General features: G+C 43.8%; 1 protein-coding gene across 1 annotated transcript in view; it reads right to left on the bottom strand.

Moving 5' to 3' along the window:
• SKIL (SKI like proto-oncogene) overlaps positions 1-22,228 on the bottom strand; it is an 82,490-nt gene extending 60,262 nt beyond the window's left edge. Inside the window, exons 1-2 of the mRNA XM_068281010.1 lie at positions 22,123-22,228; positions 18,833-20,473 (exon numbers count right to left, since the gene is read on the bottom strand). Of these exons, the coding sequence (XP_068137111.1) occupies positions 18,833-19,882 (1,050 nt within the window). The 5' untranslated portion in view covers positions 19,883-20,473; positions 22,123-22,228. The remainder of the gene's footprint in view (positions 1-18,832; positions 20,474-22,122) is intronic.
• Positions 22,229-23,824: the final 1,596 nt, after the last annotated feature.

Raw genomic sequence — 23,824 nt, 5'->3', positions numbered from 1 at the left:
TTAGCTAACTCTTAACAAGGGCACATGGATGCTTTGTATATGCTTGCAAACCTGTTAGGGCTCGTTCCCACTATCGCGAATCTGCATGCGTCCAACGCATGCAGATCCGCACATGTAATGCAAGTGGATGGGCCTGTTTCCACTGTAGCGTTGTTGAGGTGCGTTTTTTTCAGCGGTAAAAAAACGCACAAAAGAGCCAACGATTTCGCCTGCGTCGGGAATCCGTGCGAATCGCCGCTAATGTATTTAATAGTAAAAACGCATGCGTTTGTTACATGCGTTTTTACCCGCGATTTCGCGTGCGATTTCGCACCTTTTTCAATTTTATTTTGCCCTGGCAGTGTCATGGTTAATTTCGCATGGCACCCTGCCATGCGAAATCGCATGTGAAATCGCGGGTAAAAACGCATGCGGAAACGCATCCGCATGCGTTTTTACAAGCGTCGGAATGCGGCCGAAATCGCGTCGCAACAGTGGGAACGAGCCCTTAGCCAATGGCAAAGAGTGGTTTCTGCCTACAGAGCGCTGCAGCCTACTGAAGACTAACACATGCTAAATGCTTGCTAGTAGTCAATGACTTCAGTACTACCAGTCTAAAGACTGACAGTACTGCTAGTCATTGCATACTCCCCCCACCACCACCACCACCACACCACCAGGTACTATAGGCTTCTTATTGCCAGAAAAATACAAACAATGCACAGAAGTTCTAGCAAATGAAGAAGAATGTATGTGCTGAATTGACCTATATATGGAAATGCTACAGAAACATACATAAAATTCTTCATATTCAGGATACATATTGCAAAAGTAAATATAGAATTCAGGTGCTACTGCCCAATCCAGGAACCAGACAGAACAACAATGACAACATATAAAACACATAAAATCTAATTACACAACACATTAAACTGTAATTACCAGAATGTATTGGCTCATGAGATCTGTTTACCCCCAACGTACTGTATTGCTATATTATATACTGCCATCACTTTTCATAGGGAATTGAACAATTTGCATTACTAGGGGCCATTGCACACAGGCAGCTAAACTGCAGCAACTAGTCAATGATCAAAATACCAACAGTCTAGGGTCACCTGTCTGGGGAAGTCAACTAAATACACGTACGAGGTGGTCATTGCAGGGCCAAGGCTGTACAGATGCGATGCTAGTCTTTATATTGTGTGTGTTGAATTTAGCATTCAGTATGGAGGCAGTGTTGGTGGGTTTTCTGGATGTGAGAGGTCCAGAGCCTGGGTGTGAGAGGTCCAGGCCCACCTGCACTCCCCTCCAGGTATCGCGCATTGGCCTTGGGGCCCTGGCCAGTGAGAGAGGTCCGGGGGCCCCTGGCCATCGTGCGAACCAATGGTGTGTTTTTAGTCTTTATACTAGCAATGTGCTCGATTGCTATGTGTGTGTGTGTGTGTGTGTGTGTGTGTGTGTGTGTGTGTGTGTGTGTGTGTGTGTGTGTGTGTGTGTGTGTGTGTGTGTGTGTGTGTGTGTGTGTGTGTGTGTGTGTGTGTGTGTGTGTGTGTGTGTGGGGGGGGGGGGGGGGGGGGGGGGGGGAGTTTTACGATGCATGGTGGCCGAGGTGCATGGGGAGAATAATGCTCTCGGCCAATAATTAACGGTATTGATCTGTTGGGTTGACCGTTGGGGGCGCTGTAAACACACTATATTCTGGTCAGAGGCAGTTATGTTGGGTTGACCGTTGGGGGCGCTGTAAACACACTATATTCTCGTCAGAGGCAGTTATGAGCAGTTTGCTATTCTCAAATGGCCAGAGAAGATCACACATAATTTTCCAAGCAATGCAAGTGGACGTACGTACGATAAAGAAAAAAAAAAAAAAAAAAACATGAAGGATATATTTAGGATCTTTAGCAGCTACTGTTTTAAGTCAACAACTTTGTTTTTTCATTAAAAGGAACCCTGCATTCAGCCTACATCTTCCCCCTTCACAATAAATCATAGTCTGCTGTTAAATGCAGCTCCACATGTCATGCAGCAGAGATGGAAATATCTATATGCCATTTCTACAAGCGAGCTTTCCAGCTTGCATCATAAACAAGAATCATTGCTATGGATACAGTCACAGACTGCACTGCTGGACAGGAGGTATCGTGCAGACAGACGCTAGGGGTTACTCACCCATTCTGTCTGATCTACGGCATCATATACATTTTGAAACACACGAGTACGGTGTGTGCAATCACAACAGGGAAGACATACAGAGTATCCAGATAGCCAGACATGCAATTACCGGGTGATTCACACATGCCTTGCTGTCTTTTCTATCCTGACTTGTCAGAAACCAAACCCAGAGCTGTTAGTCACTAGTGATGAGAAAACAGCAACTTTTCACACAAAAGCACCTTCCAAGATTCACAAAAGGTGTCATTAGTTATGATGAACAGATAATTTCCCGAACGAGGGCTTGTGTACTGGGTATTTCTGCTTTCTATTTCTGAAACATTCTGTAATGTCTTGATTGCAGCGTTTGAGCCATGTGCTGGATCTAATGAAGCAACATTATGCCATGCACACATGCTGGCTTTTCCTTGCCCAATTCATGATCATCTCAAGAGAAAATCTGCCCACTCTTTTTTGTATATTTTACCTAAAAAGTTCAGGTGTCTAACAACATCATTTGTATTGTGCTATGCCGAATCCAACTTGCCCAAGTATTCCCACAGCAGGACACTTCCTACTCATCCACTCCCACTCCACAGAAAAGATCAGACTGTTTAGAAGTTAGCCAGGCAGCGTGCCTGTACAGTGATTCTCCCCCCGAAAAAAAAATCCAAAACTTAAAAACAGTCACTAATGATCAGTTTGAGCATACATTTGAAATGGGAGCCGGTAGACTTGGGCGCAGGATACAGCCGGTATATGGCTGATCCTGCTTCTGCACAAGTCCGGGCCGTGTTAATTACTATTCCCCCTTCAGGCCGCCATGGAGGTTGGGGAATGATATAATTCGGCTTCCAGAGATTGCTGGAGGTCGAATTATTGTGTTTTAAAAGCAACTTCGGCTCAGTCTTCTGGCGGCGCCGACGTTACTAAGAGCGCTATAGATGTGATTCCTATGAAAGTCTATGTTGGCGCCGGCTGCGCCCGAATCTAGAAGCGCTATAAAGCAATGCTCTACGGTTTGGGGCACCTGTACGTAGTTTTACTTTGAAATACTGTGTACAGTCAGTCAGAATGAGTCTTAAAAGAAAGTTGGCAAATTTGAGGGTGACGTGTCATTTATTCCACCCAAATATCTATGTAACATCACAAACACACAACGGTAAATGTAAAACATTTTTCCTCAAATGGAGAAACTGAAATGAGGAATATAGAAGGAACCAGTTACTTGTTTTGAAAAGGCTGCTTGCCTGGAACTGACCTAAACATCTGCCTCCAAAACTTTTGGGGCCTGATTTACTAATATATCTCCTCTACTCCCCTGAGCTTTGTAACATCATGAGTGATTCAGCAATCTTGGATTAAGCAAAATAATCTGCACTTAGGTTTTCAGTATTTTCCACCCTAACCCGGGTCGTATCTGATCACAGTGAGGCTTGATGACTGATGTGTGAATTAGTGGTTAAGTAATGGCAGCATTCACAGCAAAAGTTTTAACTATATCCAGTACATCTACATTTTATTAAAAATAGTTCTTTTTGAGCAGTTTATAAATCCACAAATATTAATATGATTATTACTATTGATGGGTGTGTGTTAAAGGGATACTTAAGTCAAAAATAAAAAATGATTTTTACTCACCTGGGGCATCCCTCAGTCCCCTGAAGCTGTATGGTGACCTCGCAGCCTCGCTCTGATCCGGGTTCGGCGACAGGCTAGGAACGTGAGTGATTCTCCGCGTTCCCAGCCGCTATATCACCCTCTATGCTGCTATAGCGTATATGTTAGCCAACACACAAAGAATTAACGTTGATAGGCTCTTTTGGACTTTAGTTGGCCGGAAAGAAAAGACAACACCCCGCCAGCCAAGTCCAAAAATGATGGGAATGCGATGCTGGCAAATCCTAAAGTGGCAGCAACAAGCAGAGTGAAAGAGGAGAGAATGTAGCGGAGGGACAGGAGGACATAGAGTGGAGGGGCCGGAAGAGCAGATCGAGAACAAGAGGAGAACATCAACACACAAAGGGAAACACAGAACATGGAGCAGAGGGGTCAGAGGTGGCTGAGCAGATACTGAAGGAGAAAGGCCACATGCGTAAGGGAACACAGGACACCACACTGAGGGACAAGAGAACATGGAGCGGAGAGGCCAGAGGTACAAAGTGAGAGCAGGAGGAGAATGGACACACATGGATGGAAAGAGTAGGACACAGAACAGAGGGCCAGGAGGATACGGAGTGGAAGCGCAGGAAGTACAAAGCAGTGCAGGTGGTGAACAGCCAGCCAGTTTCTGTCACTTTGCGTTTTGGCTAGACAAAGTATAAAAAAGTGTCACCAGTGTTTGCATATTGGCCTGCATCTGGCTACTTTGTACATTAAAGGAGGACTTAGTGAGAGGTATATGGAGGCTGCCATATTGATTTCCTTTAATGCACAAATATGCAGGTAGAAAAATGGACCAAATGAATCCAAAATGGGATTTGATTGGTTCATTTTCAAGTTGCATACATTTGCATACAACATTTGCATAATTCTACATTAACTTTTTGACCATTTCTGGTGCTTAATGGCTGAAAAAGAAAAATTGGCAGTACACATAGAGAAGATTTTAGATGCTGGTTGGCTTCGCTTGTGGGAGATGAGTTTGTTTAGGCTACTTGCACACCAAGACGTTGCGTTAGGTCCTACGTTAAGGTCGCATAACGTGCACCTAACGCAAGGCCTGGTGCTCTTCGATGTGGACGTCAGAGTGAGCCGCGTTGTGCAGCTCACTCTGGCGCCCGTGATGCGTACTCTTGGACGCATGCGGCATCACGTGGTCCCGCCGGCCAATCGCCGCACCAGGAAGTAAACACTGCACGTCACAACGTGCAGTGAATATTAATTAGCCATGTGCCTGGCCGCTCTCCGCTCCTCCCCAACATGACTGAGCATGTGCAAACAGTCTAACGCGGCTTAAGCCGCTGTAACGCCGTAGCATGCTGCACTTTCGGAAGAACGTGCAGCGTTACATGTAACGCAACGTGGGCAGTGTGAACAGCCCACTTGTGTTACATTGCTGTACGTTGGGGGAGCATTACAGGCTGCCCTAGCGTGCGCCTGTAACGTCCCTGTGTGTAAGCAGCCTTAAAGGACAACTAACGTGAGAGAGATATGGAGGCTGCCATTTTTCTTTACTTTTAAACAATTCCAGTTGCCTGCCTATCCTGCTGATCCTCTGCCTCTAATACTTTTATCCCTAGGCCCTGAACAAGCATGCAGCAGATCAGGCGTTTGACTTTTTTGGCAGATCTGACAAGATTAGCTGCATGCTTGTTTCAGGTGTGATTCACTCTACTGCAGGCAGAAAGCTTAGCAGGCAACTAGTATTGCTTAAAAGGAAATCAATATGGCAGCTTCCGCATACCTCTCACTACAGTTCTCCTTTAATGATCCCAAAGAGGTCAACTTCGGTTTTGGCCATAACATTTATATTACACACAAACACTATAAAATAAAAAAAAGGGGTAGGTAGCAGCATTGCAGAAAAATCCAGGCAATATACTCTGGTTAATTCAGAGAGGTGGCCCTACCCATACTAGCTTATAGGCTAATTGAATAAAGGGGAGAAACATAACATGTAGGGACTCGGTAAACTGTAGTGCTTTTGCTGGGAAGTAGCTTGCACTGGATATTTTGTACAACAGGCAGCAAGTGGAGAGGATGGGAGCAAAATTAGAGAAATGAGTGGAAAAGTCATGCATCACAGCTCAGGATGGACTGGACCAGTGCCAGTTGATTGCCTGGTAGGCTGCACATCACAGTGTTACAGTAATGTATACGGGAAGTGATAGGGACATTTGCTATCATTTTTTTATTTTTAATTAATTTGGCTTGGCAAGTTTTTAAATAATGAGCCAACAATATTTCAACATTAGTATATAATCACATCATAACTGTTGCGTAACAATCAAGCCAATTATTTTCCAATAAAGATTTAATCAAAGGTGAAAAGATGAGCATAACAACTTCATTCTAAAACATAAAACAGACTGGCCAGGACTCGTCTCCACTCCCTTCCTAATAATTAGCCATTTCCCATCTTTAAGAAGTCGGTTCTACTTCGTCCTCTTTTCTCCATTCATTCAAACTCCCCCTTCTCTCCAATGACTGACTATCTTGGGTTTACAGAAATAAGGCCAGATCCTCTCTCTGACCTTTCACATTATGCTTGGCTCTGTGGGTTTGTGGCTCACCATCACCAGAGGAGAGAGAAGCAAAGGCCAAGAGCTGCAGTCCCAGCCAAGATAAGGGAATATGCCGTTACTGCTGGAATTCAATCATGTAAGGCCTGGGACCCACTTGCAATAACTCAATGGTGCTCTAAAGCGTTTTAAACAGCGATTACCTGCTTTTGACGCAATTTTATTGTTTTTATTTCTAGCGAATGCAAGGGTATTTTGGGGGGGGGGGGGGCTTTGGGTAGTAAAATTGGTGCAAAATTTAGTTTAGGGCCTGTACACAATGATGCGCTTTTAAAATCGCATGCGTTTTTTAATCGCAAGGTCTTTTCAAAAATAATGAAATTCGCAAAGGCCTGTACACACTGGTGCGATGCGATTTTTCGACTTTCATAAAGGCTTTGCGATTTTAAAATCACATGCAATTTTAAAAGCGCAGCAGTGTGTACAGGCCATAATACAGCAACTTCAAAGTAATTTTGCAGCATTCCTATACTTTGTATTGGAGCACAAACACTACATAAATGCTGCAAGCAGGGCAACTGAGATTTGGCCTAATCACACTCGTTATAGTGGGTTCCCCTTGATAAACTTTCATTGGCAAGGCGGTTTTTAGAATCACTGGCAATTGTCGGCGATCAAGAAGCCCTGCAAAAGCACTCAAGTGGATTCCAGGCCACACACAACTTTACAAGGTGAAACCCTAGCTCAGTGGTGGCTAACCTTCCAGAGGCGAGTGCCCAAACTGCGACCTAACATCTATATACTGATAATGTAACTGATAATGTAACAAGTGTTGCAGTTTTATAAATAGTTCCCTTTGGTATGTTGCAGTATTTACATAGCCTTTTTTTTTTTTACTCTCTTGCAAGTGCATATATTATATTTCTTATTCATGTCATGTTTGCCCTTAGAGGAGACGATGTATTTATTTTTATCTAAATGTATCCATTTCCATTTTTACACTTTTGTACTCATTAACAGTTCCACATTCCGAGCTTCTTTTCTACAAATATTGTCTGAACTAAGCAAATAAATCTCCAACAAACTTCAATCTGAATGGAGCACCTGGGACACCAAATCCATCATGCTTCCTAATGCAATCCTAAGAGGTTGTTAACTAACATAATGCAGACATTGATCTGCTTTCTTCAGATGACAAGTAGAAAATTGTCTTCGTCAACAAATAGGTTAAAGGGAAAGTCTCTCATGTGCAAAATGCAGTCAAGGGCATGGCCAAAACAGGCACAGGCTGAAAAGTAGACATTTTCTGCAAATTAATAGAATATAAAAATGGTCATATTTAACCACTTAACGACCAGCCAACGCGGCTCGCAGGCTAAATGTAAACACCCGGGGACTTAATCCCCGGTGTTTACATTGTACGGCGCTGCTGTCACAGCAGCGCCGTAAAAGAGATCAGAGGCCGGGGATAGGCTGAAGCCTATCTGAGGTGGAACAGGACGGATCGCTGTCCTGTACCGCCTATATTGCTAAGAGGAGGGGAATAGCGCTGCGGAGGGGGGCTTTGAGGTGCCCCTCTGCTAGGCACAGCAAGCCGGCAGCGATCAGACCCTCCCCCCCCCCCCAACAGGACATCCCCCTAGTGGGAAAAAAAAGGAGGGGGGGGGGGATTTGGGGGAGTCTGAACGCCCTGCCTGCCACCTGATCTGTGCTGGGGGCTGAAGAGCCCACGCAGCACAGATCATAAAAAACTCAGCCGGTTTAAGTGGTTAAACGTGTTTTCAAAGCCAGAATTCAGAAGCCACTTTACTGTGCACTTGATAACATGGGTGAATAAGTAACCCCATAATCATGATTTTTTTTTTCTGCCCATCTGACTTCTTACTAGAGATGTTTGGGAACATAGCCATGGTCATAGTCCATTTTGGATCCAACTGTTCTCCTACCCAGGCATTTTTTTCTGGCTCCACTACCACTTTATCTCTATATCATTTCTTTTATCATCCCCACTCCCTACTCAAACAATTTCTACCCATCCCCACATTTTACGCAATTTAAGTAGACTTAAAGGGATACTGTAGGGGGGGGGGGTCGGGGGAAAATGAGTTGAACTTACCCAGGGCTTCTAATGGTCCCCCGCAGACATCCTGTACCCACGGAGCCACTCACCAATGCTCCGGCCCCGCCTCCGGTTCACTTCTGGAATTTCAGACTTTAAAGTCTGAAAACCACTGCGCCTGCGCAGCTGCATCCTCGCTCCCGCTGATCTCACCCGGAGAGTATTGCACAAGCCCAGTATGGTCTGTGTCTGCACAGTACACTCCTGGTGCCATCAGCAGGAGCGAGGACACGGCAATGCAGGCACAGTGGTTTTCTGACTTTAAAGTCAGAAATTCCAGAAGTGAACTGGAGGCAGGGCCGGGGCATCGGTGAGTGGCTGCACGGGCACAGGGTGTCTGTGTGGGGCCATTAGAAGCCCCGGGTAACTTCAACTCATTTTCCCCCGACCCCCCTACAGTATCCCTTTAAAGAAGAAAAAAAATGCAACACTCAGTTAAGCAAGTATCACTAACATTGTTAGGGCTCAGCCACACTATAAGCGCTTTTTTGAGCACTTTGTGGTTGATTAGGGCTTTCTGAACGCTAAAAAAAAAAAAAAAAAAAAAAAAAAAAAAAAAAATCGCTCCCATTCACTGTCATTAAAATCAGGGTAAAAATCGCTGCAAATTTGAAAAATCGTGACGATTTCTATGAACGTGAATGGGATCGATTTTTAAAAAGCGCTCAGAAAGCGCTTATAGTGTGGCTGAGCCCTTACTAAGGTGAGAAACATTTTGACTTCATCAATGACTGTTGGTCAAAACAACAAAGACTAACCTGTCAGATCCTTATACTTTAATTTTTCAGCCTGATCAGACAGCGCTGTATTCTGGCTCTGGCTGCTTAGTTGATACAATTATTGTTCATGTCAAAATAGTTTACTTATATCCTATAATTTCTAGTCTAACGCTATACCTATTCTCCCCTCTCTGTAACATTAAAGAGAAACTCCAACCAAGAATTGAACTTTATCCCAATCAGTAGCTGATACCCCCTTTTACATGAGAAATATAATGCTTTTCACAAACAAACCATCAGGGGGCGCTGTATGACTGATTTTGAGCTGAAACCCCTCCCACAAGAAGCTCTGGGACGCAGTGCTTTTGGCAGTTTGTTACAATGTAACAAGGTCCACAGACAGGAAATAGCTGTTTACAGCTGTCTCTAACAGCCAAAACAGCTAGCAGCAGCTACATAACCTGCCCACAGTAAAAATGTCACCATGTAATAAATGTCATAATGTAAATCGGGGAGAGGAAAGATTTTACAATAAGCAAACACTGACTAAATCATTTATACATAATTATTGTAAAAATGAAGCACTTTTTTTTTTATTTTTATTACATTATTTTCACTGGAGTTCCTCTTTAAAAGTAATCTTGGTGAATTCTTTAAAAAAAGTTGCAAAAATAAATAAATAAATAAAAAAAGTTGTATAGACATCGCCTTCCTCCTCTTAATGATAATTTCTGAAATGGTTAATGTACAGTAGGCCTGAAGAACTTTAGGGAAAAAAATTGAATTAAGCGATTTATGTCCAAAAATCGTGATTTTGATTAGATTCACGATTTCCTTCACATCAAGCTTTGTTCACCCCTCTTTGTCCATTTGTTTCCCCTCTGTGCCTCTCTTTGTACACCCTCTGTGTCCATTTGTGCCCCCTTTGTCTCTTTCTCTGAACCCTCTGGCTCTCTCTGTGCTCCCCTGGCTCTCTCTCTCTCTGTGCCCCCTCTGTCCCCCAGGCTGCGGCATATTGGACATTAGGAAAGACAGTGTTGGGCCAGCGAGGTGTCAGATGCAGCGTCACAAGGCCGATCGCAGATTTCAGCATGAAATAGATTGGGAATCAGCCTGCGATGCAGAGCTGCCCTGCTCGATGCAGTGCAAAGCTATAGGACATTGATAAGCCAATGCTCTTGTCCCACCCCCAATCATTTTAAAAATTTCCATCTTGTCCAATCGATTTTTAAATTGACTTGTTTACAATGGATCAAAGAAAATCGATCTTACATTTTGGGGCATCGATTCCCAGCAGAAGAATCTAATGCACAAGGAATAAAATAAGGAAATAAAAAGTGTCTTTATTTAAAAAAAAAAAAATAAATAAAACTTTATGGTTTACATTTTGTCTTTCATATAAACTTAAGGGTTTAAAGGGACTCCGAGCAGTGCAGAAACTATGGAAAGATGCATTTTTTAAAGCTCTCTTTCTCCTCTTTCCAATGATATATAAAACCACCGCCCTGCGCCTTTTAGTGTTCGCTATTTTTGTGATCGAAATTGCAGCGGCTGCAACTTCGATCGTGAAAATAGAGAAAACTAAATGGCATAGGGCGACGATTTAGGTGTCGCCAGAAAGAGGAGAAATAGAGCTTTAAAATGATATCCATCTTTCCATAGGCCTCAATTCACGGAGCATTATCAAACGTTTATCAAATACTTTATCAAACGTTTGATAATTTACCTCATGGGTAAAATCTCACTAAGGTGTTATATATTTGTTGAACGTTTTATCGATAAAACATTCGATAAATATATAACACCTTAGTGAATTTAAAATGAGATTTTACCCATGAGGTAAATTATCAGACGTTTGATAAAGTGTTTGATAAACATTTGATAATGCTCCGTGAATTGAGGCCATAGTTACATTGTATTACACAGGGCGACTTTTTCTGCTGAATGGAGCTGCTGACTTTGAGAAAAAGTCGCCCTGTGTAATACAATATAACTATGGAAATATGGATATTTTAAAGCTCTCTTTCCCCTCTTTCTGGCGACACCTAAATCGTTGCCTTACGCCTTTTAGTTTTCTCTATTTTCGCGATCGAAGTCGCGGCCGCTGCAATTTCGATCGCGAAAATAGTGAAAACTAAAAGGCATAGGGCGGCGGTTTATATAACATTGGAAAGAGGAGAAAGAGAGCTTTAAAATGATATGCATCTTTCTGCACTGCTCGGAGTCCCTTTAAGCATGTTTGTTGTTCAAGTAACAAAATAAAATAAGCCAAAATGACACAGGCTTAAAGGGAATGTCCGAGCAAAATAAAAAAAATGAGTTTCACTTACCTGGGGCTTCTACCCGCCCCATGCAGCCATCCTGTGCCCTCGTAGTCACTCACTGCTACTCCAGTCCCCCGCTGGCAGCTTGCCGACCTCGGAGGTCGGCGGGACGCATTGCGTACATTTTTACGCATTCCCGCTAGTGCAGGAACATTAACACATACATTTTTACGCATTACTGGTTCAATGCGTAAAAATTTACGCATTGAACCAATGACGCGTAAAAACGTATGTGTTAATGTTCCTGCACTAGCGGGAATGCATAAAAATGTACGCAATGTGTCCTGCCGACCTCCGAGGTCGGCAAGCAGCCAGCGGGGGACTGGAGCAGCAGTGAGTGACTACGAGGGCACAGGATGGCTGCATGGGGCGGGTAGAAGCCCCAGGTAAGTGAAACTCTTTTATTTTGCTTGAACCTTCCCTTTAAACTACAGATTGAAGAACCAAACTTTAACATTATCCTTATTCACATTGGTAAAGACTGGCTAGTATGGCCAATAAGGTTCCGCTTCGTAGCCAATAGTTCTTTGATTTGTCCCTAAAAGCTGATCCCATCTTTATAGATGTTCAGTTGCTGAGTTTTGACAGTGATGCAATGCATTATATTACAGTCTTTAAACTAACATGGAAAATACTTTAGTATGTAAAAGTTGGAGGTACCATAACTGAAGAGTTGGAGTCGCAGGATTTATGTACAGACTCGACTACCCTGTCTAATCATAGAGGAAAGTCACAAGTGCTGTTGGAACTGGTTTGGAAACCCTCCCATTAAGGCTTACAATGCATATGTGACATTCTGCATGAACCCAGAGTGATGGGCAGGTCACTCCACCCTGTCCTGTATATTTGAATACAGATTTGTATTAAACCCTTGTACTCTGTCTTCCAAACACAGAGAACAAACTTCACCAGCTCGATACCACCAACTTAATCACATCCTGTGCGGCCAGCCCATTTACAGGTACCAAAGCAAAGGAGTCTTCTTCAAACACAATCCATTCACAGGTGGAAAATGGATGCAAAAACACCAAACTATTGACTTATAAATACACTTACCTTATTTTGAAAGAAAAAAAAAAAAAAGCCATAAAATATCATGAATGCCTCAAATTGCAACTCCAACAAAAGTCTCTTTATTCTAGCTAATATTGCATGGCATTACATTCTTAGGAGTTAAAATAAATCTGCAATGGTAGAAAGAAGAGGACTACCATTGCTGAAGTTGTTGGTTCTCGAAAGGTGACCTGAACAGCAAAAGGAAAAAGTTGTCTGTGGTTATGCTTTAAGTTATAGACAGTTAATAGCGGACTTGAGGTGAAAATGACCCCAGAAGAAAATGAATAGTGGATCAGGCAGCAATGCCCTGTCTATACATGCCTCGTCCATACTCTGGAAATGAAACTTTGCAATCTGCAGGTTAGATTTTCCCAACCAATCATGATTGTGAACTCCCACAGTAGGAGGTTTCCTGTCTCTGTGAGGGCTGGTTCCCACTTGGAGCGCTAAATGCAAATCGCCCGGCAATTTTGCCACTATTTGCAATTCACCTTCAAGAGAATGAGAATTACATTCCGATTGCCCCCAAAATGCAGGACGTTTGCGATGTATGCAAATCGCAGACGTTGCAGTGAGAATGATCTCATAGGGATACATTTGTCATAGCACTTTGCTGATCTCCGGTGATGGACGAATGAATACACATGCTCAGCTAGGCCGCATGTTCAGACGCTACCTTACAAGCATATGACAGATTGTCAGGCATGCAAAGTACTATCATTGCCAGCAATCTTGGTAAACTCACTAGTTATAGGGGGCCTCAAGTGTGGCTAATAAAGATTGGGACACCAAGAGCCAAATATAGTGTAGTATGTACTGGTAATATGAGATGAAGTTGAAAGAGTAAATACAAAATATACTCACAAAGCAGGGTTGCCTCAAAAGCAACCACTGTAAGGCCTGGAGCTCACTAGAGCGATTTTGTGAGCGATTCAAACCGCTAGCGATTTCCCTAAACGCTCAGCTAATGTTAATGGATGGGCCAAATTCCACTGGAGCTATTGCGATTCCCAAACCGTAAAACGCAGGACATGCAGCATTTTTAGCGTTAGTGTTTCTGCAATGTAAAGTATATAAACGCTGGCATAATCGATCATCAAAACCTACACAGAGCGATTTTGCTAGGGTTTTGAAGTTATTGCACACTGTAAAAAAAATTGAAATTAATTGAAAGGACCAATCAGAATTAAAACCGCTAATCGCTACACAATCGCTGCCAAAAATGCTCATGAAATCGCTTACAAAACGCCCACACAAAACGCTAGCGATTGCGATTAGCGATAGCGTTTTGTAGTGGGTTCCAGGCCTAACTGTTAAGCTTGGAGGTGTATTCTCCACGGTCAGCACGCGATGCATAAGCTGACGTGAAGGGGGTACACACACCAGCACCAGGAATCAGGATATCCCCAGTTTAGTGGAGGAGAGGACTGACTCCAATAGGAGATTGTGGCGCACAGAGCCGGTGCAGATCCGAACAGCCACAAACAATACTTTTGTGATAACGTCTCAGCGCAAAGTAGCGCTGAGCGCATAAACCAGAACTGAGGAGATCAGGACAGGTAGACAGAATGAACGCTTGCTAAACTAGCCACTACTTAGTGACAGCAAGCGTCCACAACAAGACAGACTGGAATGAGGCAGCCAATGCGCTTGCAGCGATGGCGTGCCTCACAAAGACAGGACAGGATAGTCAGGAAATAGCAGGATCAAGATAGATGAACGTAACACAGACAAATATACAATAAGTATGTTTTCCTAGCGTATTACAATTACAGCTATCAAAGAAACTATTTGTAACGTCTGACTAACATATGTATATATCGGCAATGAACCGATATATGACATAAGCAGGAACACTGACTAGCACTGGAGCAATACAGGGAACAGGACTCAGAAGGATTCGCTATCTCTTCGCAGAGATGAACGCAATCCACAAACGGTAACAGGACAGGATTCAGAAGGATTCGTTATCTCCTCGCAGAGATGAACGCAATCCACAAACAGGACCAGGAGCAGGATACTAGCTCAGCACGGGTGATCACGATACGCGCAAACTACCAAAACGTGCTGGAAGGCTGACTAACTGAACACAGGAAATAAACAGTTCGTGTACGTATATATCAGCGACACTGATGTATCAACGTAACACGAATACAAGGAAAATAACAAAATGCGCAAGTATGCGTATATATTGGCGATGAACCAATATATGACACAAGACAAGCAGAGTAACAACTTCTAGAACAAGAGCAGAACTAGGACTCGCTGACCCCTTCGCAGGAGTCAGCGCAGTCCACACGGACTAGGAACGAGGTGGGGCACGAGCAGAGTAACAGACAGAATCTGAGAATATGGTAGCCCATCAAGCATTGCAGGAAGCAGTTCTTTATACTGAGGTCATCCAATGGGAGCAGACCTGCAGATTCCCACACAAGTGAATGGTAATTAATCACAGGCTGACAGCAGGAAAAGGCAGACAATGATATGCAGCCTGCAGGAAAGGGATTGCCCCTCCATTGCAGCAGACAATGTTTGTTTACACAAAAGCATATTAAACTGTCATTAACTTCAGAGCGACTGCAGATGGAATCAGCAACTAGTTTAAGTGCAAACCAAACTATGCAAGCAAATGCATGTAATGACATCAGAACTGCTTGGGTTGCAATACCACTGCAGCCAGCAGTAAACGCTGCAGACATGATCATAACACTAACAGCAGGTGGGGAGATTAGACTTGACCCAACTCAGGATCTACAGAGGTGCCAGAAGAATAAAAATGTCTAAAAGGTTTACAAGATATGCCAACAAAGTTTAGCACAACAAATGTATCTACATACTCCAGGGGAAAATGCAACGAGTTTCGCGGTTATGACCCCGCTTCATCAGGCAATAGGTAGGGGTAGGTACAGTGCAGGGCTGTAGCTGGGCCAAGCGTCTGTCTAGTGTGGCTGCTGACATCAACACATGTACTTCTAGCTTTCCATTACTGATCCTAATTATTTAGTAGCTTAAAGGTACAATCTCCCAAACAATCGAGTGGATTGGGTACCATTAATGCTGCAGTTCCTTCTGTCGTAAAGATTCTTTTAGTCTCATTGGATTATTGTTCCCTCAGTTAGTGGGCCCAAATTGATCATTTCCAATCAATCGCAACGATCAGATGGTCAATCGTTTGGGGAACTGGCTTGTTAGTCGAAAATTTTGAACCTAAAGATGTGCTTTGACCTACAGATAACAGATGCCCATCTGCCCATTTTCAACAGTCTGGCAACAATTGCATGTCTGAAAATCCTCTGCCAAGACCGCCAGGTGAATGTTATCATAGACTTGTACAGCCACTTTTAGCAAGCTAGCATCGGTGAGGTCTCCATCATCACCAGTAGCTGCAGGAAGTTGAACAGTGTTGACACCTCAGCACTGTTACTCTTATTCTTAGTGTTTATATTCTTTAACTTGAATTCATTTAGATAAAAAGAAAATCATCTTAATCAGAAAAGGGAATCTGCATGCTCATAAAGACAGTTACACTGGAGTTGTAATATACGGCACATACAGAGTGTGCAGCAGCACTGCATGCTCCCAAAAATAATGCCATGATGAACTGACACTGGATTTTTATTTGTCATAGGTCAAGGAGTCCAGTGCCACAGAGGTGATGGTCTAATGTCTGTGCACAGATTTAGAGTAGGTTCACACTTGTATTAAAAAAATGTATCTGTGGCTCTGCTATTTGGCCCGGATCAAAAATGGAGCCACAGCCACCAATGTTAAAAATAGCAGCCATCTTCACTTTAAAAAAAAAACAGATCCGTCCGCATTCCGGGGGATCCGTTTTGAAAACCTGAACGGAAGGTCCAGATTTTCACGGACCGCACATAGATCCAGATACACGGAGGGGTAGTGGAAGGCAATAAGAAAACGGATCCCCCTCTGCACAGGCAGGTTTGTACACAGAAACTGATCCGTTTTCTGTGTCAGCCTGTGGGTGTGTAGGGGGCCGCCATGCTGGAGGGAGTAGCAGCCCGGACGGAGGTGACAGCAGTCGGCAGGTCGCCTCCCCTCACCTGGGTTCCCCGTCCCCGCTCCCCCTCCAACTATTTGTGCAAAATTTGTTAAAATGTTCAGGCAGCGAGTGGGGAAGCCTACTTCCTCTGTTCGCCCCGTCACTTCCTGCAATGCCGCCCTCCGAAGTAACATTTTAACAACTTTTGCGCTAATAGCTGGAGGGGTGCGGGGACGGGGGACCAAGGTGAGGGAGGGGGGGGGGTGTGCGCACTTCTTCCCCCCCCCTAACCCCCCTCCGGCATACGTTTCCACAGACTGGAAACGTATGCTGCAATTACACAAAACATAATAAAAAAAATGTACCAAACCAGATCAGTTTCAAACGGATCTGATCTGTGCCGGACGAATGTGGACCTAGCCTTACTCCAATGTATGACCTACTGACTCATTCGGATTGCGGCCACTGTAGACGTCCAACATACCCAGTGTTCTCCCCAGGCTCTTTTAGCCGGGTGCTCCACCCGGCTAGATTTGGTGACCACCCGGCTGTCATCGGCTCACTTCCTGACCTCCTCCTATGCTGTAAGCAGAGTTGCCCTGCATTTTCATCTCGACCCACCCGGCTACTTTTTCATGCCACCCGGCTACTAATTCATGCCACCCGGCTGGAAAAAAATTCTGGGGAGAACACTGATACCGTAAGTCAAATATCAAATAACACACAATTCAATATATAAGCCAATTTGCCATTTGATAAACAGGGAAACATTGATCTGTAGATGTTAATAAAAGTTTGTGCGTGAAACAATTTTACAGGTGCATGGCCCACCTGAAATAATATGTAGCACTGACTTTATGCAGTGTTATAGTGATTGCATGCATTAGAAAAAAAAAAAAACAGATGTTTCTGCAAGGCCAATGCAACTAACACAAGCCAGATAACAGAGCAAATCTCTGAGCTGTACAAGTATATGTATAAAGTGCAGCAGCACAAACATTTATACAGAGGAAAAATATATATTCATGGTTTGCCAAAAACAACCCATTGCCTTCAGTGTTCTGTAGATCACAAACCAACCTAAAGTAAGTTTCAGCATAATAAAAACATTAGTATTTCATACAAAATACTATGATAAAAAAAAACAGCCTTTCATTCATAGAAGCACTATATCAAAGAAAATTGTAAAATTTAAGATACATACACATATCCTTTACATCTGTCTCAATGCACCAAGTGCGAATTTTTGCTAACAGCTCACACTTACATTAGGTACTATTGATCTTGACAGCTCTGGACGTCTCACCAACAGGTTTTGGACTAGTCCATCTCCTCATGAGGATCCTTTAGGATTCTTTGAATTTCAAAAGCTCTCCCTGAATGGCAGTGAACAGTGCAACTGCTAGAATAATGCCATGTGAGTAGGAAGGCCAGCCAGTCAGCGTCTTTTTATAGGTTCTTACTTGAGGCCCCGTTTACACTTACAGGTGAAACCTGTGTTGCGTTATCCTATTTTACCACAAGGGGCTGCAAAAGCACTGGAAGTCTATGGAGACTTTCGCACTTATTGTGGTCCACTGCGCCGGAAGTATCCGATCTGATACAAGGGCTGCAGCTTGTTACTGCAAGCACCGCACTTAATGCATGGAGCTTGGGATAATGCAAGCCTATGGGCAACACGCAAACAACAGATTGCAGTGCTTCATGGCACGCGTGCGCAGACCACATGGAATCCCAGTGACACATTTCCTGCCCAGCAAACAGTACAGTACTGAACGGGGGGCAGCAGTATGTATATTACCCTGCCGGCACACTCAGCTGCAGGGTCATATGACTGACATTTTGGTTCTTTTCCGTTAGCCGAGCGCATCCGCTAGGTGGCGATAAAACTCCACCAGTTACATCTTTCCCTACTATCCATGGCGGCCTGGAGGGGGAATAGTAATTAACACCACCTGGTGGTTGCGTCGGGCTAACGGAATAGTACCGACATTTTTTGTGAGGCAGCAAGAGCATCGCACCACAAAAAATAAGTTTAAACACCGGCCTGAGACTTACCTATGAGGAGATGGACTAGTCTAAAAACCTGTCGGTAAAAGGTTCACAGCCATTAGATTAAAATTTCTAGAGCTACACATAAAAGGAGTCTTATACAGTGATTTTACGCTATGGCAAATGTACATCATTCAAGCTTTGTGCACATGTGTATTTTATAGTTTTCTGTCACAGTGGTCTGTCAAGCATAAGATTCAGTTTACCTCTGAGAAGACAAAACAAGGGTATACAAGACTTACTTTGGGTTGAATCCTCTTGGGTTGGTTCTTCTTGCTGAATTTCTCCTTCATTTCTTCAAGCAGAGCTTTCATATTTTTGCCTTCAGGGGTGGTTAGATATTTTGGGCTCAGATGAAGATAACAGTGCCACTTGGCTGAATCAAAGCCCCAGTGACAGGTCCTCTTATCTGGTGATCTGTGAGAGTGCATAACAAAAGTCTGCGTTGAAAACATCCCATAGCATTCTAAACATTGAATGCAAGGGGCCTCTGGCTGGGTGTACAGTTGAGGAGCAAATAAACCCTGGCATTTTCCTAAACAATCATGTTCAACTTCAAAGGCACTACCTGTTTCCTTTAACTGAGCCAAAGAGTTTTTTGCAGGCAGCAAGCTGCCATTTTGTGGGAAAGTATGTGGCCGCAGAAGAGCATTGCATAGCCTCTGAGCATCTGTCAAAGTGATCAGTCCGCAGGAAGGAGCGTTGAAAGGAAGAATTCCCAGAACCTTTAAAATGTGAAGCTGGTCTGATGTACAACGAGAGCAGTATATGTACATTTCATCGCACACAATATTAATCTGCTGGAGTGAGAAATCCCGCAGTACAGAGTTCAAGACTTGAGGCAGGCAGAGTCTTTTTTCACCTCCCACCATGAAACAAGAAATAGATTCTCCCTCCAGTTCTGTCTGAGTGAGCTCTGTCGAACTGTCTGATGGAATAAGAAGAGGTCCAGGGTGAATTTGTGGCGATGGGAGAGGCAAAAACACTGTTGGCGACATGTTCTCCTGTGAAAAACGAGCAGAGAAGGCAGCGGGTCCACCCAGCGAACTCCGACTGCTTAAATTGAACTGTGCCAATGTGTGCTTTAGTCCAGGGTTCAGCTCTGAAGACCCACTAAGTGATACACTACTCGACTTGACAATGCCCTCTTTGTTCTCATCCACAACTGTCTCTTTATAATCATCTACTTCCATCTTGATTGCTATAACCTTGTTCCCGACATTAGGAACCTCTAGGTTAACATCGCTATCTTTAGCCAGTTTTTTTAATGGGGGACTTCCGTCTTCCCCCATCTTTGCACTTTTCCCGAATATCAAAATTCCAATGTTCTGTTTAGGTTTAAGTGCTGAAAACTGCCATGACGTCAAAATGAAATGTTGCTAACCAAACTGTAGAAAGCGCTAAACAGAATTTATGCTACATCATTGATTTATATAAATGTACATATATACACATAAAGGTACTTTCTTAGAAAAAAAAATTGCATATATTTAATGGGCTTTCAAAAACAAATTGGCAGTTTTAAAATTAAAAAAAAAAATTACATAAAAAAAAGCTGGCCAGCTGAGAGTGCAGGTTGCAAGATATTTTACAAGGTGCCCATGTGATGTACTCTTTGTTTCCCTCTGACACATGTATAGTGGCTTTTTATAGATGTTTCTTTATTTTTGGTCACGATCCGATTTATAAAATTGCATCTAGCTCATGGCATAGCAAAAGAAAAAAAAGGCCAGTGGATAAATGAAGATCTAATGGCGACAGTGCTTGAAGCGATGTGTTATCTAGGATCCAGTTAACGTGAGTTATATCTAAACGTATATCCAGGAATGATCAGCCCTCTGCTTCTTCTGCTGGTGTGTTATTTCAGTAACCCATCTCTTCATCTAGAAAAGAAGGAAAGCAGATGTGTTCTTTAGCATGGTCAAGGTCAAATTCTTAAATTGTATGTGGGCATTGTTATATATACACCAATTATTCTATGCAGATCTCAGAAAAACAAAGCCTCAAAAAGGTCTTCTTTGTACACAGCACCCTGCTATATAGGTTAGGGGGTTAAAAACTATGAACACTGTGGCTAGTAACAGAAGGTCATCATGATTATCCTTTGTGTTGGCTTTTTAAATGGTCTCGAGCATATCAATCGGTATGCCAAGCCTGACTTTCTCTAATCTAAAAGCCACGCTTCAGATCAGTGTAGGTGCTGCAAGCTGTATTTCAAACACACAATAAAGGACCGTTTAATGACAAATGGTGAAACGTGACTGCAAGCTTAAGCACATGAAAAATACTTGGTTAAACCCAGTAAGTGGGAAGGGGGGGGGGGAACAGAAATCTCCCCGAAGACTGCCATGTGATAATCCTTATGTAGTCAGCTTACAGTTCACTGCAGTCCAGCAGGAGGTTGATAACTCAGCCAGTGATGCTGATGGCAGGACCCCAGGAAGCAGCTCCCTCCATCCTTGCCTGACTGTGCAACTGTAAACATCACCCTGTGTTATGCTAGCCCCAGGGCATTTAACCCTACCCATCCCTTGCACAACCAAACTGTCTGATCTCATTTCTACACACATCAGTAACAATCTTTATGAGGTTCTGGGGAGAACAGCCTTATCCTTTAGCTGGGCTGCATGTAATGAGGAAAACAAACTAAAAAAAAAATAGAGGTGTGTTTGGGAAAAGGTGATGAAATGCTTTAAGATATAAATCAGTATGCTAGATGTGCACACTGCATCTGCAAGCTTATACCATAGGATAAAATAATGCACTGAAAATCAAATTAATACAGGTTATTTAACCCATACGTCAGATAGGCTATCACATACATCAAGACATTCACACTCAGTCATTTGGGCACACTGAAGCTACAGTGCCAACTTCTGCAGGCTTAAAAACTGAATCCGATCATTCAAGCATAGGTCAATTTCTATTAATCAGCCCAAATAACAAGAATATCCCAAGTCTGCGCCAAACAAACACCACCAAATAGATGTGCCTTCTTTACGATATTTTACACCATGATGAATACTACTACAAGTCAGCAAGGCTGTCAGTGCTCTCCCCTTGCATTATAGAGTCATTAATAAGGCAGAGAGGAAACAATGGGCTAGGGAATCCCCATACCACACACCAGGCATTTCATTCCACCAGCAATCAATGACTGATGCTTGGAACTCTGTGTGATGTGATGGGTGTCACAACAAAGAGCAGCCAACACTAGTGGCTGGCCAGTCACCAGACACAGGCAACAGCAGTGACAGCTAGCCAGCCACACAGATGCCCCAGCACCACTGGACACTAGTCTATGTCTATGGCCAGAGCCTGTGCATACAGTGCCCAGTACATGCCTACTGACACAGGGCTGGCACAGCTAGGATAGCAGCAGCTCCTGAGCCCCACACACAGCACTGCTGCTGCCCCGTCCTGCGCCCTAATGACACTGGGGGTCACTGACTGGCCACTATCACCTACTGCTGCCCCCACTGGTCAGCTGCATGCCGCTCCGCCGCGGACGTGTCCCTCAGCATAGCATTACCTCGCCGTCTCCGGTCACTCCACTCGCGCCTCGGTGCCATCGCAGCTGTGGCTCGGTGTCAGGCTGCCTCTTCCCCCCTCCCGCCCCAGTCTACGGCTCGTGACGTCACTGCTGCACACGAGCCGCCTCCCTCCTGCCGTCTGTCGGCTCAGTCTGCGGGGCTGTGGGGCGCAGGAAGCAGCGACGTCACTGGGAGGAGGAGGAGGAGGGTGATGAGAGGGCAGACGCGCCTGTCACGTGACGTATGTGTGTATGTCTCTGTGCTGCTGTGGAGTGCAGTGCTTGTCCTACTCTAATCCCACGCTGTGGCTGTTGATGCTGCAGCAGCTTTCTAGCATGGATCACCTCCGCTAGTCAGGTCATGTCTTGCACTGGCTCTGGGACTCCTGCACCCCCCTCATCCTGCACCGGCTGCAGCCTCTGTCATCATGAATATTCATGCTTTGTAATGACAGCCGCAATCTAAAAATAATGACACCACATTTATTTATTTATAGATCAAGTAAATTCCACGTTTGTTGAGAAAAAAAACTCTGCAGTTTCAGCTTGGCTGTATATATAGTGAGGATCAATAAAACATTTCAAATTGCTTACAGTGGGTCTATGTGTGTATAATACACAGGTATTCCACAATGCTTCTTATGTAGATTGGTATGAGGATTCAGATTTGCGGCCAGGTGTGATTTTGAAAATGAGTAAAAAGCCTCTTGCCCTATGTAGCTATTTTCTCCTGCCATTTTCTGGACAATGCCCTCAATTCACTAAGATCATGCTAGAGATAATAAGGCATGAGAAAACTTACCTCCACACAGTGAGGGCTGGTGCACACCGAGCGGCTTTTTCAGCGTTTCTGGATCCGCTTGGTCAATGTATCTCAATGGGGTGGTGCATACCAGAGCAGGAGGCGTTTTGCAGAAACGAAAAATGCCGAGGTGAGGCATTTTTTGGATTGCGGGTGCGTTTCTGCCTCAGTGTTAAGTATAGGAAAACCGCAAACCGCTCTGAAAAACGCCTGTTCAGAGCGGTTTTGCCGGCGTTTTTGTTACAGAAGCTGTTCAGTAACAGCTTTACTGTAACAATATATGAAATCTACTATACTGAAATCCGCTGCAGCAATCCGCAAAACGCTAGCAAAACGCCATAGAAAAATAACAAAAAGCGTTTCAAAATCTGCTAGCATTTTGCGGATCTGCTAGCGGGTTTTGGTGTGCACCGGGCCTGAGAGAGTTATCTTATCTCTTCATTCCTTACGTTACCTCCTCTGTAGTTAAGTTACCTCCTCTGTAGTTATTTTCAAACGCAGTTAATTAACAGCCTGTCTTTAACTCTGGAGTTATTTTAAGGATCGGAGAGTTAACTTAAAGACAGAAGAGTTAACTTAAGGTTTGCCTGAGGTAAAATGTTTCCTGAATACTACATGCCTGATCACCATGGTGATAACTATAGAAATGTTATTAAAGACAGGAGATAAGCTTAGTGAATTGAGGCCATTGTCATGGCAACAATACATCCAGTACTGATGTCCAAGTTGCAGGCGTACATAAAATTAAGCCGCCAGTAAATATAGGCGCAGAAAGCTTAAAAAAGTCTCACCCTGCTCCTGCAGAAGTCCCAGTGGTGTTAATGACCATTTCCCTTGCAGATTGCCTTTGACTCGGGGTAAGATGTAATTTGACTGCCAGCTATTGCTAGCGGCCGAATC

Source organism: Hyperolius riggenbachi, chromosome 4, assembly GCF_040937935.1.
Source record: "Hyperolius riggenbachi isolate aHypRig1 chromosome 4, aHypRig1.pri, whole genome shotgun sequence".
Classification (NCBI taxonomy): Eukaryota; Metazoa; Chordata; class Amphibia; order Anura; family Hyperoliidae; genus Hyperolius; species Hyperolius riggenbachi.
Note: the sequence above shows the minus strand (reverse complement) of the source record. Positions and strands in the feature narration are given on the sequence as shown.